This window comes from Trichechus manatus, unplaced genomic scaffold (genome assembly GCF_000243295.1).
Source record: "Trichechus manatus latirostris isolate Lorelei unplaced genomic scaffold, TriManLat1.0 scaffold00049, whole genome shotgun sequence".
Classification (NCBI taxonomy): Eukaryota; Metazoa; Chordata; class Mammalia; order Sirenia; family Trichechidae; genus Trichechus; species Trichechus manatus.
In genome coordinates this window covers 2651748-2670111 of record NW_004443985.1, presented here as the reverse complement: position 1 = coordinate 2670111, position 18364 = coordinate 2651748, and the positions used below count along the sequence as shown (strand labels likewise).

The 18364-nt window shown below is 48.4% G+C and overlaps 1 protein-coding gene across 1 annotated transcript in view; it reads left to right on the top strand.

Moving 5' to 3' along the window:
- The window catches only part of LOC101342329 (integrin alpha-9), a 234667-nt gene that overhangs the window by 15610 nt on the left and 200693 nt on the right, over positions 1-18364 (top strand). The window contains exon 6 of the mRNA XM_023732203.1: positions 17385-17452. Coding sequence (XP_023587971.1) covers positions 17385-17452 — 68 coding nt within the window. The remainder of the gene's footprint in view (positions 1-17384; positions 17453-18364) is intronic.

The window sequence follows — 18364 nt, the reverse complement described above, 5'->3', positions numbered from 1 at the left end:
TTAAGAGCTCCTTACTGGGGCCCTTGGAGTCTTGGAAGGAAAGTGTGCTTTTCTCAGGCTTCCTGCTCAGAGCCTTCGCACGCCCGAGCACGGAGGACGACTGAGTCTATTGTGATTTAGCCCAGTCGAACTTGAGCTTTAAGGAGTCAGCAAATGCCGTGGTTGTCTTCAGCTTGCTAGCTTGTGCTTCCAGGATTTCCTAGCCTAATTCCGAGTCACCTGGAAACTGCTTCTGATTGCTGGGCTGTTTGTAGTTAATCTCTCCCAAACTTATTTCTTTGGACTGAAGTCTCTGCTGACATTGTATCCACTTTCCTTGGGCCTCCCTGGGTTTTTGGTTAAGAGCTCGGCTGCTAACCAAAAGGTCGGCAGTTCGAATCCACCAGGCACTCCTTGGAAGACCCTACGGGGCAGTTCTCTGTCCTATAGCGTTGCTGTGGGTCGGAATCAACTTGATGGCAACGGGTTTGGTTTTGGTTTTTGGGTTTTCTCAGGTTTTGAATTTTATGGTCACCAAGGAGGACTTTGAGAACTGCTCTCTGTACACACATGCAGTGTCGGCCTGGTGTCGGACCCTCCAGAGCCCTTCAGCGGGGGCTCAGGGGCCTGAGCAGGGCTTCTGTGAATAACTGCCCGTGTCCTAAAGGAGGCACTGACCCCTCCTTACGGAAGGCCGAGCTGCTGTCCTTTCTTCCCTTCTGTTTTTTGGTGTGTCAGCATGTGACCGGCTCAGGAACTCAAACCCTGGCTCTGCGTGTGCCTATATGACCCCAGTCAGAGGAAAAATAAACTTAAAAATAGATGATAATATAATCAGTCACGAGGGAAGGACAGGTCGTTAAGATACACAAATAATACGTCAACACAGAAAATGCAATAAAGACCCAGACTGCCCAGCTTATTTCTCCTTTCTCCCCGGGGGAGAGAAAAGGAGAGCCCTTGGAAATGCACATCGGGTGGCTCATCGGGCTGGGGAAGAGTGAGGGACTCCGTGGGGTAACGAGGCAGTGATTATTGTACCCCAGCTAGGCAGTGGCACCAGAACTTTGGTTTTGCCGGAAGACGATGTACTGTAAAAGAGGGTCCAGTTGTCCCCAGGACTCCTCCGTAAACCACCGTAGGCATCAGCAAGCCGTAGGACGTCGCTTTAAAGATGACGCTAGGGCAGATGTCCGTACCGTGCCTCATACTTGTAAATTATTCCTTAGTAAGCAGTTATGGGATCAGCAGTGGGCCAGTGCTGCTCTGGGGACTTGACACACGTTCTCTCATTTAATCCTCACAAAAATAGGTATTTTTCTTTGCTTGGGTTTGAATACCAGTGGTTTATTTCGGAAATTTATACAGAAGACACCAGTAGGGAGTTGGGAGTGTGACAGAGGGAGGAGAAAGCAGCCCACAAAGGTGTGTTATCAAGCCTGGGACCACTGAGGTCGGCCCCTCTGGGGAACTCTGGGAGACAGCGTACAACGCGCACGTCACAGTTGTCCTGCGTGAGGGGCCAGTGGGCTGGGGTCTTTATCTACCTGGCACTTCTGGCCTGCTGTGTACGTGGGCAGAGTGGGCCTCAGCGGCCAGAGAAAGCCCCTGGGAGAAAGATGTGGGTGCTGGCAGAAATAGTAAGGACCCAGGGAACATGGGAGGGGCACTGGTAGGTCAGCTTCCTTCAGTGTTATTGCTGTTCTTGTTTTACAGACAAGGAAGATGAGACTCGGGGTTTAAGTCCAGGGCCAAGGTCACGCGAACAAGGTCACTCAGAAGTGATAGATCTGGGTTTGAGTTTCTCGTTTGCCGACCTCAGCAAACCATTCTGTGCCCCTGTGGCTGGTTGTGATTTCTGATTGTTTGTTTGGAGTTTCTGCTTTAAATGAAAAGTTAAAATAAAGGCTAGTTAATGACCTTCACAAAGCAGCAGCAGGCGATGAAGCGAGGGGAGTGTGAGTAAGTGCGAGTGAACGGGAGCCTGGGCTCGGGTCTGCTCCACGTGTCTCCTTCACGATGGAGTGAGAACAGAGGGGGTGACTTCTGAGCCGAGGTCTCACGAGGCATCATCTGATTCCGCCCACCCCTCTGGGTGCTTCTGGTCATACCATAGAAGACCATGTCCCGCGTAGCTCACTGGTGCCAGGAGGGAGACGTACGGAACAGACCTGAACCCAACCTGCAGCCGAGCCCAGCGGGATCAGCCAAACCCAGCAGACGTGTGGATGCGTGAGTGAGAAACAAGCGCTGATTCTCATCTGCCGTGGAGGTTTTGTGGTTGGTGTGCAGTGATAGCTGACCGACGTATGGAGTCCCTGGGTAGCGGAAATGATTACACGCTCAACTACCAGCTAAAGGTTGGTGGTTCGAACCCACCCAGAGGCACCTCAGAGGCCAGGCCAGGCCATCTGCTTCTGAAAGGTCGCAGCCTTGAAAGCCCTATGGAGCCGTTCTACTTGCACACGTGGAGCTGACTTACTGGCAGCTAGGAACACTGCAACCACAGCTGACTGACATGAGGCTCATCTCAGGAGCCCAGGCTGATGCCTCCATGGATGTGGGATGGGCTGAGGTCTCCAGGACGGCGCTTTCACTTGATTGACCCTGGACTTACTGATGGTCAAATGGAGCCAGCGAAGAAATGAGGAAAATGGCCGTATCCCTGCCCAACCCATCTTCCCCGTGCCACCTGCATACACTTCATATCCTAACACATTCATTGGCCCGGGGAGGAGTAAAGGATGGGGCTGGGATGGGGAGTATTGGACTATAAGAGCAACACCTTAGAAAAATGGGGAGCTGAACGAAAGCTTCTGTCGTTCTTAGCCTCATGTGCGATGAGAGTGGCAGATGCTCAGATTTCTCTAGAAGACCCGGCTGCTAGGAGTGGGGTCACGGTAAGGGGGTGCATGGCACAGCTGGAGCCCTGATGGTGCAGTGGTTAAGAGCTCGGCTGCTAACTAAAAGGTCGGCAGTTTGAATCCACCAGCGGCTCCTTGGAAACCCTATGGGGCAGTTCTACTCTGTCCTGTGGGGTCTCTGTGAGTCAGAATCGACTCGACAGCTATGGGATGCCATGGTTAGAGGGCCCTTGTCTGTGCGTTGTTGGCTTTTGAGATTTCTACTGCCCTATTCTGTGTTCTAAACTAAACATACTCTTGCTCTTATGGCAACCTCTTAATGTGGAAAAACTCCGTGATGCAGGAAACAAAGCTCTGTTCAGGCGGGGGATCCCAGTATACTGAGGCACAACAGAAGTATTTTAGAATCTCTCGGACGTCGCCTGCACCAGCCCCTTGTCTTTATTGATGTCGAGAGAGGTGGTGTGACTTGCCCAAGGCTGAGTTTTCTTTCCACCATCATTCACGTGCCACACTATGGAAAGGCGATCTAATGTGGCGGCTAAGGGCACAGACTCTGGCTCCAGACAGCCAGAGTTCAAGTCCCAGCTCTGCCTCTTGTTGGCAGTGTGACCCTAAATGAGCTATGTAACCTCTCTGTGCCTGACCCACCTCAAGGGGCTGTGAAGAGGGTTGAGTACTCGTAACAGTTCTTAGAACAGTGTCTGGCATTTAGTAAGAAAATACATAGACACATTTATGGGTTTATATACTATATAACCAAAGAACCTGTTGCCGTTGAGTCGACTCCGACTCACAGTGACCCTCGAGGACAGAGTAGAACTGCCCCATAGGGCTTTCAGGGAGCACGTGGAGGGTCCAAACTGCTGACTTTTTGGTTAGCAGCCAAGCTCTTAACCACTGTACCACCAGGGCTCCATATACTATATATTATCTATCAAACCAGTTGCCATTGAGTACATTCCAACTCATGGAGAATCCACGTGTATCAGAATAGAACCATGCTCCGTAGAGTTTTCAGTGGCCCATTTTTTGGAAGTAAATCACTAGGCCTTTCTTCCGAGGTGCCTCTGGGTGGACTCGAACTTCCAACCTGTTGGTTAGCAGCTGAGCATGTTAACCCAGGGACTCCTATGCTGTATGTAGTCTGTATCTCTCTGCTTTTACACTATATATACTATATACTAAGCACATGTTTCTTAATCCCTATAGACTGACTACTTTGTCCCCCAGGAATCACCTAGAGTCCACTTAATCTTACTGCATACCTATCAAGCCAACAAGTGCCTGGTAGACAAAGCCTAGGTGACACAGTTCCAGCTCTCAACACATTCCCATCTACAGGGGAAAACAGAGAGGAAACGCAATGCTTAAAAATCGGGAGAGCCCGTGGGCGGAGATTTCCACAGCAGGGCGTGCACTGTTGTCGGACCTCTCTCCGGGGGTTTGAGCCGCGTACCAGCGCAATGTGGCATTACGGCAGGATTATTTCATATCTCAGCTGGAAAAACCCAGACCCACTTAGAGTCTGCAGCCTGTTGGGGCCCCTGGAAGAGAAGGATGGTGGGAACACACTGTTGGCCATGGCGGTGGAGGCTGCGTGGGGGGAAGGGGCTGCTTCCTCTGGATGCATTTCCCGTGGAGTAGTGGAAAGACCCCGGGAGGGGGTATGGGAAGCTGGGTTGAGGCCCCCTATTGCGCGCCCCTCCTCCGTGGCTTTGGGCATGCCGCTTGGACCTTAGGTGGGAACAGACTCTGTGACATCTCCCATAAGCTTACCACACAGGGGAAAGTGCCCACAAAACCACAGCTGCTTCTCTAATTGTGGCCTTGTTGTGGGCCTCCAGTAGAGCCTTGGTGGCACAGTGGTTAAAGTGCTCGCTGCTAACCAAAAGGTCGGCGGTCTGAACCCCCCAGCCGCTCTGTGGGAGAAAAGTGGGGCAGTCTGTTTCTGTAGAGATGACGGCCTTGGAAACCCTCTGGGGCAGTTCTGCTCTGTCCTAGAGGGTCGCTGTGAGTTGGAATCGACTGGACGGCAGTGGGTTTGGGTTTTTTTCTGGTTTGTGGGTCTCCGTGAGGGTCAACTGGGCTCTCTTCCGAATGTCAGAAGGTTGTTTTAAATGTGTGGACACCCTTTCGAAATGTCCCAGGCTTTTGAATTCTCAAAAAAGTTGGCCTTTGGTTGAGCACACAGTCGTTTTTCTTACGATTGTCAGGTGTTTCCTGTTTCTGGCTGGGTGGGAGGTGCCATCAGAACATCCTGTCCAGAACGAGGAAGGGTAGAGGCAAGAGGGAATAAAAACGAATTTAGGGCGTGAAGTAAAATAAACTAATGGCAGGTACCCTTAAGTCAAAACAGTTTCTGTTTGATACGAGAACAGCATCCTGAGTGCCATACGCTGTTTGACTCCGTCAGAACGAGTGAGAAAACAAGATTCCGTGGGACCACGTTTGGGGAAACCATTTGTAAAATACGGAGCAAGTGCTATAAAATGTTGGTTACTATTAACCAGATCATGATATTTTAGACTCCCAAAAGTGAAGTCGGTGCATGTACTAAAATTAAATACAGAGATCTCTTTCATCCTGTGCCCTGCAGCCCAGAGCTTGGCGATGGTGAAGCTGTAGTTGGAGTCATCTTCATACTGTGACTGAAAAACCTCACTAATGTAGAGTGACTTGAGAGCAGCCCAGGCTGAACTAACAGAGTGTTCAAGACACCATGTTGACAGGGAAATGTAATTAGAGGCACCTAGGCTACCATTGTGTGTTAGAGCTAACTTTCAAAACCTGGCTTTGCTGCTCTCTTATTATTCCTGTGGAGCCCCTGGGTAGTAGAAACGGTTAACATGCTTGGCAGCTAACTGAAAGGCTGGAGGTTCGAGCCCACCCAGAGATGCCTCTGAAGAAAGGGCTGGCAATCTACTGCTGAAAAAATCAGCCATTGAAAGTCCTATGCAGCACAGTTGTGCTCCGGCACACGTGGGGTTGCTGTGAGTTGGGGTCAACACTAGTTGACTGGCTATTATCCCTATGATTGAACCCAGGTGCTCCTGCTTTCTAGCTGGGTGACCTTGGGCAAGCTCCCTGAGCCTCAGACTTAGGCTGGGTTCTCTAGAGAAGCAAAACCAGTAAAGGGTATGAATACACATATAGAAATACTTATATCAAGGAAATGGCTCATGTGGTTGTAGAGACTAGAACGTCCCAAGTCTGTGGGGTCAGGCTGGAGGCTTCTCCTGATTCACCTAGCCGCAGGGGCTGGCGAACCCAAGATCGGCAGGTCAGAGAGCAGGGTTCTTCCTCACAGCTGTGAAGATCGATGAATTCCAAGATCCGCAGGCAAGCTGCTAGCTCAAGTCCTGAGAACGGGAGGTCAGACAAACAGGAGCCAGCTGCAGGATCCAGAGCGAACAAAAGCCCAGGAGCCTTGCCAGAATGTCTGCCCATGTTCAATCCAGGCCACACCCCCAAGGAAACTCCCTTCAACTGATTGGCTATTCACAGCAGATCCCATCATGGAGGTGATCACATTATATCAGATCCCGTCATGGAGGTGATCACATTACATCATATTTCATCATGGAGGTGATCACAACATCACAGAACTGCCAAACCACTGAGAATCATGGCCCAGCCAAGTTGACACACCTCCTTAGTCATCGAACGCCCTCATCTGTAAAATGAGGAGAATAATAGCTACCTAAGAGGGTTGTTTTGAGGTATGTAAAGGGCCTAAGACAATACCCAGTTCAGAGTGAACACTTAGTAAGTATGGATTGTCTGATTAACTTTCAAGTGACATGATAACAGTCTTACAGGTTCTCAGAAACTTTCTAGCAGATCCTTCTTTAGGGATGAGATAATGGCAGGTAGGAAGCTGGGCATTACTAAAATGATTTTAAGAGCCCATGGAGAGATTATCATTATCTTAAATACCTTTGCAGATCATATTTGCACAATTTATTTGCTTGGTAAGCTCTCTTCCCCTGTTTGTAGATGATCTAAAGTTTAACTCATGCCATGTGTAAATGCTCTTGAATTTGGAATTAATGGCTGGGGTCTGAATTCATCGAATTTTACTGTGCTTTACAATTGCCGCTTATTTCCAAAGATTTCTCTGCCATCTTTATTACGAGGGGATCGATGGGCAGGGGCTGCCCTTTCATTTCTAACGTGCTTTTGTGTCTCTGAAGCCAGTGATCGTTTCTCAGGAAGGAGACAGATCACCCATACAGATATGAAGAGTCTCTCCCTCCCCACAACTTCTGATGTTGAAGGAGGAGCCCAGGTAGCACAGTGGTTAAGTGCGTGGCTTCCAGCCGAAAGGTCAGTGGTTCAAATCCACCATCTGCTCCTCGGGAGAAAGATGGGGCAGTCTGCTCCCGTAAAGATTTACAGCCTTGGAAAGCCTATGGGACAGTTCAACTCTGTCCTACAGGGTCGCTGTGAGTCAGAATCAACTGGATGCATAGAACAGCAACAACGGTGTTGAGGACTCTGGCTCCACAGCAGATGAAAATCAATCAAGAGCCATTTACAAATGAAAATCAATGGAGTTTTGTTTTGCTTTGGAGAGAACCATAAAAGGCTAAGTTGGTCCATTTAAAAATTCAAGGACAAATCCCATAAATTTTTATTAAATGAAGATCTCCACATTTCCATAGGATTTTATGGTTTCCAAGAGTTTCGTAAACATTATCTCATTTAAGCTAATACAGCAAATTAAAAAAAAGAGTATGCAGTTCTACATTACAGCCAGTGAAGGCAGAGAGAAATCGTGTGAGGAAAGGGAGGGTGGCCCGAGGGACAGCCAGGGCCCAAAGGAGAAGGCAGAGAGGGCTCTGGCCCCATCAAAGCTTTCCCTTCAGTGCCAAGGATTTTTTTTTATCTCAGGCAAAAATAGATTCTATACTTCAAATGAGTTGCCGTGCATTGTGTGGAGTTACTGATTGCTTAAATTACATCTTCAAATATTTTTCTTACTGATGTCCAGATTTTATAACAATCTCATTTTCAAATTGGATATCTATGTGATGAGTGTCTTGGGTTTTGTCCCTCTCAGAAAAAATAGCTTCGCCTAACATTTATTCCGGTGCCAGGTGTTATGCTGGGTACATGAACATTTATGATCTTACTGCGTATTCACATTCTTTTGGGAGGGGGTAAATATTATTATCCCTGTTGTACAGATGGGAAGACTGAGGCTCAGGGAGGTTGATGAAGGTCCCAGGGTTACTATGTAACAGAGGAAGGGTTGCTGCCTTTCACGTTTAATGTAGGTTTCTTTGTAGTTACCAGTTCTGTTGGGATGTTGATTTTCCTTGGGCTGTGATTACTGGGGTGCTGTGGCCCATCACTGAGAAAAATTACCTTTTTTTTCATGTCATAGTTTTATTTTAAGAATTTTGACAACACTGTGCTGTAGACTTTTCAAGCCATATTGCAGTTTTGCAAAGGTCAACACAAACTATAGACAACTCCCAGTAGGTGAAGGGAGTTGATACTTGATGTCTTAGTCATCTAGTGCTGCTATAACAGAAATATCACAAGTGGATGGCTTTAACAAAGAGAAATTTATTTTCTCACAGTCTAGTAGGCTACAAGTCCAAATTCAGGGCATCAGCTCCAGGGGAAGGCTTTCTGTCTCAGCTCTGGAGGAAGGTCCTTCTCGTCAATCTTCCCCTGGTCGAGGAGCTTCTCTGTGCAGGAACCCCAGGTCCAAAGGACACACTCTGCTCCTGGTGCTTCTTTCTTGGTGTTATGAGGTCCCCGTTCTCTGCTTGCTTTCCTTTCATCTCTTGTTAGACAAAAGGTTGTGCAGGTCACACCCCAGGGAAACTTCCTTTACATTGGATCGGGGATGTGACCTTAGTAAGGGTGTTACAATCCCACTCTTATCCTCTTTAACATAAAATTACAATCACAGAATGGAGGACAACCACACAATAGTGGGAATGATGGCCTAACCAAGTTGACACAATTCAATCCATGACGCTTGATAAAACTGGACCCGGACGAAGAGCTGTCCTGCATCCTGGAATTCCCTTCCTGTCAGCATTTGGCTTTAATATCCGAAGAGAAGGTCTACTGTGCACGTTTTAGTGCCACTATTTAAGAGTCTTTTAGCTTTGGTCACAAAAGTGACATTCTCAGTTCTGAGCTGGGATTCTTGCTGAAATGTGACCATCCCACGCTGGCGGTCACTTTCTTTAAAGAGATGAAAGATAATACAGCGTACTGTCATGCATTTTCAGTCACCTCATATATGTGTGAAAGCTGGACAATGCATAAAGAAGACCGAAGAAGAGTTGATGCCTTTGAATTATGGTCTTGGTGAAGAATATTGAATATAGGATGGACTGCCAGAAGAATGAACAAATCTGTCTTGAAAGAAGTAGAGCCAGAATGCTCCTCAGAAGCGAGGATGGTGAGACTTCGTCTCACTTACTTTGAACATGTTATCAGGAGGGACCAGTCCCTGGAGAAGGACATCATGCTTGGTGAAGTAGAGGGTCAGCAAAAAGGAGAAGAGCCTCAATGAGATGGATTGACCCAGTGGCTGCAACAATGGGCCCAAGCATTACAACGATCATGAGGATGGCTCAGGACCGCAGTGTTTTGTTCTGTTGTACGTCGGGTCATTATGAGTTGGAACCAACTCAGTGACACCTATGACAATAACAGCTGTAAGCTGACTGTGTATCATTATGTACCTGTATGGTTGCTCACTTCCACCTCCGAAGGGGGAGGCGCGGTATCCTTGGGAGTTGGCAAGATAGGTTTCTAGATTCTTGGGGTGGAGGGAACTACGTATTTAAAGATAACAATCTTTTTTTAAGGGTAAGAATAGTATCACTGGAAATGTGCTTTGTGAGGCATGATGATGTGGCGGAAGAGATAGGAAGTCGGCACCCTGGTTTTTATTCCTGGCTCTGAGCTGTATGGCTGCAAATAAGCCATTTGTTGTCTCTGAAGTGATAGCATCCTCATCTGCAGAATGAGTGAACAGCATTAGAATTATTACATGTTCTCTGAAGACCTTTTCTCCCTTTAAAACCTTTCCCTTAATTGTAACTTTCTAGCTTTATACAATTTACTTTTAATGCTGGCTAGGGTCGCTGTGAGTCGGAATTGACTCGATGACAGTGGGTTTTTGGGTAATAGCGTAATCGTTAATTGTTTGTATAGAATTTTCTCCCTCTCTTGAACTGCCCACCTTTCAGTTAGCAGCCGAGTGTTTAACCACTGCGCCTCGGTGCTCCTCTCTCCTCCTCTAACCTAGCTGTTCAGATCATTTGTTTATTTTTCTATTTAGACAGTGACTCTTATAACTGAAGATACTCTTGCCCTCTCTTCATTTTTGTGTTTCAAATGCACTTTTTTTATTACTAGAGAGTTGTCTGTCTGAATACATCGCCCCCCCAAAATTATTGTTTAATTATTAGTTATGTAGATTTTCCATCCCTTTGGGAAATTCAGAAATATTTTAAGATTGTTGTTAGTTGTCGAGTTGATTCTGACTCATGGCGACCCCATGTGTGTGCAGAGTAGAACAGCTCCATATGGTTTTCAAGGCTGTGACCTTTCAGAAGCAGATTGCGAGGCCTTTCTTCCGAGGTGCCTCTGAGTGGGTTCGAACCGCCCCCCCTTCGGCTAGTAGTTGAGCTTTTGGAAAGTTATTTATTTCACGGCTGAGCTAAGAGACTTAATTTGTGAAAATTGATGTGTTAAAAAGACTAGTTTCGAAAGAGGAAACCTTCTCAGATGGGTAATAGGAAGAGAAACTATTAGGAAGAATTGTTGTCGTCGTTAGGTGTCATCAAGCCGACTCCCAGCGACCCTACATACAACAGAACGAAACACTGCCTGGTCCTGCGCCGTCCTCACAATCGTTATGCTTGAGCCCGTTGTTGCAGCCACTGTATGAATCCATCTCATCGAGGGTCTTCCTTGCTTTACCAAGCATGATGTCCTTCTCCAGGGACTGGTCCCTCCTGATAACATGTCCAGAGTATGTGAGATGAAGTCTCGCCATCCTCACTTCTAAGGAGCATTCTGGGTGTACTTCTTCCAAGACAGATTTGTCTGTTCTTCTGGAAGCCCATGGTATATTCAATATTCTTCGCCAACACTGTAATTCCAAGGCATCAATTAGGAAGAATGAATATATATATATATATAGAGAGAGAGAGAGTACCGTATCTAACCTTTGATCTTTCCGTGGGATGGTCTCATCCCACTGCATCCTTTTGGGAAGGGTGCAGAAAGTGACCCCACCCAGTCAGCGGTCTTTTTGAATTAATTAAAATTCATTAGCCAGGGCTCCATGCATTGAGTTGCAGATTGTGAATGTCTGGAAACGGGTGTTTTTTTCTCCCTGAATTGCCTTCTGTTTAGTAAAAGCAGCAGCTACACCAAGGAAAATACTATTTTTAGGATGGAGGAGCTGTATGACTTAATGCTTTAAAGTCTGTGATGCAGACCAGCTGATTCAAACCCACCTACGGCAGAAAGAGAGTTTTTCCACCTGTTCTCAGCCCTCCACGTGATTTCTAGGTTCCCTTACTCAACCGCGTCTTTTGCTTCCTAGACTCATTTTCCCCAAATTCAACAGAGTTAGATTTATTACAGCGTCTGTGAGCCACTGTCCTGCACGGCCCGACTCTCCCCTGCCTCTCTGAGGTGGATAAAAGCTTCATTCTGTGATGGAGAGGAAGTTAGCGTGTCGCAGTCCCCTCTGTGCTGGGCCACATCCTTGGGGCATTTGGAGGCTGAATGGACATAACCAGGAGCGGCCAGCTGCGGGGCCCCACAGCCTTTGTGTTTGTGCAGGAAAAGTTTTTCCTGGGGACGTGGGAGACTGGAGGCCCCACCCTGGACCCCTCCACCCTGCACTTCCTGGACTTTTCAATGGAGGGATGGTGTGTGACCTGGACTTCTCATGGATGCTGTGTGTGGGGCACCCTTGTCCCTATGCTCGCTCCCTTCACGTAGCTTTGTGGTGGAGGCTTTTGCGCCGTCTCAGCTCTGGGCAAGTGAAGTCCAGTTTATTAGGATGTATCTTTGAAGAAAGAATCGGGTTAAAACAAGAGTGGTGTCCAAAGTCACAGGAGCAGCACCCAGAAGAGAGAAGCGTGCCATGGCCTGGTGTCTGGTCACTGCCTCTAGGGAAAGCCCCGCAGCCTGGCCTGGACCCCAGAGGTCACAGCGGCACCCTGAGGTGACAGTCCCCAGTCGTGTGGCCTTGTCACCTTACAAAGTACTTTCTCAGATCCTGTCTCACTTACCTAGGATTGTTAAATATCCAGGAGCCCTGCACGGGGACTTTTGTTTGACTCTCAAGGGGCAGGCTGGGCTGGGCACAGAACTTGGCTTTGGGTACCTTGGGTACGTTGGCATCTCAAGGCATGGATGATCAGGGGTGACTCCGACATGTTTCCAGGAAGGGGGCTCACATCAGCTTTTCAGAAGGGGTCAGTCTCCCGAAGACGAGCACTTTGCATGAGGAGGACTGAGCTTGAACGCAGCTCAGTGACTTCATCACGGCAGCCTCGTGGGCCTGGGTCTCCTGGGGTGGTGGTCCCATTCATGACTCCTCACAGGTCTGTAAGGACAGGCAGTGAAGGGTCGTGCTAGGGGACGGCCAGGGATTGAAGAAACGGATCTGAATTTTCTACCCAGCTCCTGAGGCCCAAGTGAGGATGGAGTTGCCCAAGGTAGGATCAGCCAGCGCTTGGTTTGGAAAACCCGGGAAAAGGTTTTTTGGTTGTTTTTTTTTATGCTTCTCGTGGGTCTTTGCCCTGCTCTGACACACCTATGTTCTTAGACCTCTGTGGTTAGTGGCACCACCAGCCCTAGAACCCAGGATTCCTGGGACCCACAGCACAACTCCTTTCCAAGCAGGGTTGGGATGGAGTTCAGGGAGCCTGACAGGTGGGCAGAAAGCAGGAGGTCGGAGTGGAAGGTCAGGACAGGTGAAAGCCCAAATGGAAGAGACTGGGAAGCTCAGGGACCCCACTCTGCCAGGAAGCCTCCTGCCCAAAAGCGCTCAGTTCTCTCGCTCCCTGGGTCTGTGAGCCTAGCTCCACCAAGTGCCTGGAGGCACCCCACTCGGCCAGCAAGCGTCCTGCCGGAAGACGCTCAGCCTTCTTGCTCCATGGGCTGGGAAGCCCATCATGCTGTCTCTTGCTGGTCTCCTGGTTCTTCTGCTGCCGCCATTTCTCACCATCTCGGGTGTTACAGCTCTCTCTTTGTCTCCTGGGTCTAGGAGATTCTCAGCACAAGGATCCTTGGTCCAAATGATGCACTCTGCTCCTAGTGCTTCTTTCTTGGTGGTAGTTGAGGCCCCCTCTCCCCACCTCTGAGATGGCTCATTTTCAAGCCTAGTGGTCCCACTCCCAGAAGGGTGCCATGCACCTTATTTACATTATTAACAAGCTATCTAATCCCCTTGGTGGGCCACAAGCACCTCATTTGCATAGTCCCACCCAGTCATTTGGTGTGAGTTATAAAGACTAATGGCTAGAAGGGCCATATTAAGTAATTCACTGCACTGCACTGGGGTTTCAGAAGCACCAGAGTCGGTGGGATGGTGCTTCCTTCCATGTATGTCCCTGGCCCTCAGACCACTGAGGGGACAGCCCCAGCCTGTGGACACGGGGACTGGCCTCTCAGCGGTGCCTCTGAACTTGCGAAGGGAGGGTTTCACCTTGTAGGACTCGTCTGAGGGCAGGAGTGGGGCCCTCCCAGCTCCCAATATGGCGTGACTACCCAGAAGCCGTGGGTCCTGCTCCTAGCATGGAGTGTGCGAGCACAGTTTGGGGATGAGGTAGAGAAAGGCACTGAGGTTCCCACAGCTATGATTCTTAGCGTTCCTGCCACAAAGAGACCTTGAGACCGTTTGTTTTTAAAGGTGAAAGATCCCCATGTAATTCCTACTCATGTCGTAATTGATGAGGCAGAGCTGGTGTGTTCTGCACTGTGCTTTCAGGGGTTCATGGCGGCTGAATTTCCTTTGTACACACATTTTATCAAGAGTTACAATCGGGTGGTTAACAAACAGTCAGTGAGGTGGATATGCTTTTTGCCACAAACTGCCAGGTTTAATATTTAATGTAGCTGTTTAGGTTGGGACATTCTGATCCTTCTCACCGTTGTGCCTTTGATGCAAGATTTATTTGCTACTTTGCACAAGCCCCTGGTATGAGGTTTTGCACAGAACCAGGGGTGGATTACCCAGTAAGCCAGGTAAGCATGGGCTTCCTTCCTAATCTGTAGTGAACAATTTCCTAATCAGTAGTGAAATTGTTCTGTACAGATTAGTAAGTAAGCACAAGTAAGCCTGTGCTTACCTTGCTGACTGGGTCATCTGCCCCGTCAGGGACTGTGAATTTGAAAAGAGGCTTTAATTCTGTAGGAAGGTGCTATGGGGTTGGGAGAGAGACAGATGCCAGCCATACCTAGAAGCAGAATCTTTTTTGGGGGGGGTCAGGTTCACCTTCATCCTTGAAGTGACACCTTTGCTTCTTAACACTTTGAAGAGATCTTTTGAGCAGATTTGCCTGGTGCAAAGCATCATGGGATTTCTTTTTTTTTTTTTTTTATTGTACTTCAGTTGGAGGTTTAGGGAACAAACTAGCTTCTCGTGAAATGGTTAGTGTACATATCGTTTGACATTGGTTAACAACCCCATGACATGTCAGCACTCTCCCTTCTCGACCTTGGGTTCCCTCTGACCAGCTTTCTTGTCCCCTTCTGCCTTCTAGTCCTTGCCCCTGGGCTGGTGTGCCCCTTTAGTCTCGTTTTGTGCTGTGGTCTATCTAATCTTTGGCTAAAAGGTCAACCTCTGGAGTGACTTCATGAATGAGCCAAAAGGGTGTCCGGGGGCCGTACTCTTGGGGTTTCTCCATGTCTCTGTCAGGTCAGTTAAGTCTGGTCTTTTTGTGAGTTAGAATTTTGTTCTACATTTTTTTCCAGCTCTGTCCAGAACCCTCTTTTGTGATCCCTGTCAGAGCACTCAGCGGTGGTAGCCGGGTACCATCTAGTTGTACTGGACTCAGTCCGGTGGAGGTCGTGGTAGTTGTGGTCCGTTAGTCCTTTGGACTAATCTTTCCCTTGTGTCTTTAGGTTTCTTTATTTTCCCTTGCTCCTGAAGGGGTGAGACCAGTGGAGTATCTTAGATGGCCGCTCATAGGCTTTTAAGACCCCAGACTCTACTCACCAAAGTAGAATGTAGAACATGTTCTTTATAAACTATGTTATGCCAGTTGAACTAGATGTTCCCTGAGACCATGGTCCACACAGCCCTCAGCCCAGTAATTCCATCCCTCAGGGAGTTTGGATGTGTCCACAGACCTTCTGTAACCTTACCCTGAACAAGCTGTGCTGGCTTCCCTGGTATTGGGCACTGTCTTAGCCTTCACCAGAGTTACCGCTTATCTATTGTCCATTTAGGGTTTTTTCACCCCCACCCCTCCCCTCCCTCATAACCATCAAAGATGATTTCTTTTTGTGTGTAAACCTTTTCATGAGTTTTTATAATAGTGGTCTCATACAATATTTGTCCTTTTGTGATTGACTTATTTCACTCAGCTAGAAGCAGAAGCTTTGATGTGGTGAAAATATGTGAAATTGTTTGCTACAGATGATCTGGTAAGCAGGGTAAGCACTGTGCTTACCTTGCCTGTTGGAGAATCCACCCCTGCACAGAACAAGCGAGTTTCGTTTGTCACTAGTTGCTTTCTGGCAGGGCTGTGAGTTCAGACAGTGAGAAGACGGGGCGGGAGAAACTGGTTTAGTTCTCACAGGCAGGGGAATAAGTCAATTGACATTGAGTTGTAGTTTAGTAGCCGGTCAACGGCCGCTTACTGGGAAATGTTACCAGGCTCTGCGTGAGTGTTGTTAGAAAGCCAGTTACCCTGCTTATTTCCCCGGAGCCCTTTCACCCCTTTGCCTCACATAGCCACTCTGAGCTGCAGGAGGTGGCTCTGGGTTGCAATCACAGCTTCCTTGCTCCTTTGTGTTATTTATTTTGTGTTTCAAAAATAATCACCCTGCTTTCAGTGGTGGCAGAGGCTTTTCAAGAGCCCAGGGGTGGCCCGGGGGGTCACTGGGTTATCTTGTTAACTGGCCTCTGCCTGCTGGTGCCCCAAGCTCAAGGTCAACCAGTGTTCATTGCACCTGCAGTTAACGTGAGTTACCTGAGCTGAACGTCTCTCCGTCTCCGTGTCTTTAATCCATGAAGTAATTTCAAACAGCTGATCACTTTGATGGGCCAGAGGGATGATGAAGGAATATGAGTTTCTCAGTAAGAGCTTGGGTAGAACCCTGACTTTGCCACTTATTAGCTGCCTTGGGCAACTTGGAGCCTTGGTGGCGCAGTGGTTAAGAGCTGGGCTGCCAACCGAAAGGTCGGCAGTATGAATCCACCAGCTGCTCCTTGGAAACCCTGCGGGGCAGTTCTACTCTGTCCTATAGGGTCGCTATGAGTTGGAATCGACTTGATGGGAACAGGTTTGATTTGAGTTTGGTTTAGGGCTACTTGTGTAACCTTCCTGAGCTACCTACTAGCAAAGAGGGGTACCTGTCCCCAAGTATGAGGGATGGATGATATGATGTGGATGGAAGCAGCTAGCACAGTGCCTGGAACGTGGTCAACGATTATCAAAAATCCTCCCCTCTACATTGCCAACTTAAAAATTACACAGCAGCAACAGACCAGTGTGTCAAGGAGGAGTGTTGGGAAGTGAGGAACTGGTGAAGGAAAAGAGCTTATTTATTAGTTTTCTTTTGGCCTGGAGAGATCACCCCATTTTTCTTCCACACGAGGAAGATAGAGGGGAAGATCTCATAGTGCAGCCATTGCTACAGCAAGTCCAGGGGAGTCCTCTCTCCCTGTGTCCCGTGGGCAGCGAAGCTTGGTTTTGGTGGAATGTAGGAAACATATTGTCTCCGGCTACATGGAGTGTCTTTTTGGGAGAGTTAGACTTCTTCCATGGGAGAAGGATGTGGCAGTCTCCTCCTGTGAAGATTTACAGCCTTGGAAACTCTATGGGGCAGTTCTTCTCTGTCCTACAGGGTCACTATGAGTTGGAATCGACTCGATGGCAGTGGATTTTGGGTTTTTCGTCTTTTTCCAGGGGATTGCATGCTGGGATGGCTACATCATTCCGTTTCTGGGTTGTGTTTTCGGCTCCTTGGTCCTGTTAGGGATCCCCAACCTTTCTGAAGTAGATGAAGTAATTGTCACCCACCTCCTACTTAATTACCAGGGCAGCTACTGCTCTGTGCTCAGCACGAGCCGAGGAAGTTTGCTGGGGCACTTGGCAGTCTGGCTCCCCGGTGACACCAGAGCCTGGATTTTTGAGGTCTGGTGGATTCCTGAGCCTTCCCTTCCACACCCCAGTCTGGAAGGGCTCCCCGGGCTCAGCCTGCAGCAGCAGGCAGGATAAGCAGCAGACTTGCCCTCGCTCCCTTCGGCCGCTCCACACACGACTGACATTCTGTGGTTTGCTTCTCCTCCCTTCATTCCCCATCTAGAGTATAAGAAGAAGTACGGGGAGGAACACGGCTCCTGCCAGGCTGGAATCGCAGGCTTCTTCACCGAGGTGGGTATTGGCTCTTTGGGTATTTCTGTTATCTTTGTGGGTGTACATGTTGTTGTGATTATGGTAATCCCTTGAGATGGGACTTTGGTGCCTCAGATACTTGAGCAGTGAGCGAGTAGATTCTGGTCCTCATATCCAGGGAAAGTTCTTTAAATCTGGTAGGGCACCAGCTGGCCAGAGACCACTGTGTGGGAGGGCAGGAGGGGTGGCTAATTTGGAGGGTACTCCTCCCATTTTGACGATTTCTGTAGGAATCAGCTTGACTCTGAGACTTGTGGAAGGAATTGATTAAAAGGGCAGCTGTTAAGATATGTAAAGCATGTAAGTACCACCTCAGATCGGTCTTCTCTCCTTGGTGGGGAGACCAGACTTTACATTAAACCAAACCATTCCCTTTCCCAGATTCTGAAGGACCATAGGCCGTAATGCTTCTATGCCCAATGCAGAAGTAGCATGACCTTTGGCTGGTAGTACGTTTTTAGGGACTATTGTGTGACTCTTGTTTTCTGTTAGTTTACCCTATATACCAGCCCCGTTTCTCAAACATTTTCATAACCCTGTCTGCCACTTGCAAAGTTCCCTGCCAGCCCATGTAAGTGGCATACCATCCTTCTAGCTGCTCAGGTCGAAAAATTTAAAAAACGTACTCTCCTTTTCTCCCTTCTAATTCATCTGCTTGCCTGTTGTTTTCACGTCTAAAACACATCCCCAATATGACAGCTTTTTATTACCACCACCACCTCCATCACCACCATCATCACCTCCATTACCACCACTCCCTCCACCTCAATTACCACCACCACTTCCAGTACCACCACCACCTCCATTACCATCACCACCACTTCTCTTTCCACCACCACCTCCATCACCACCACCAGCACAACCTCCATTACCTCCGCCACCTCCACCACC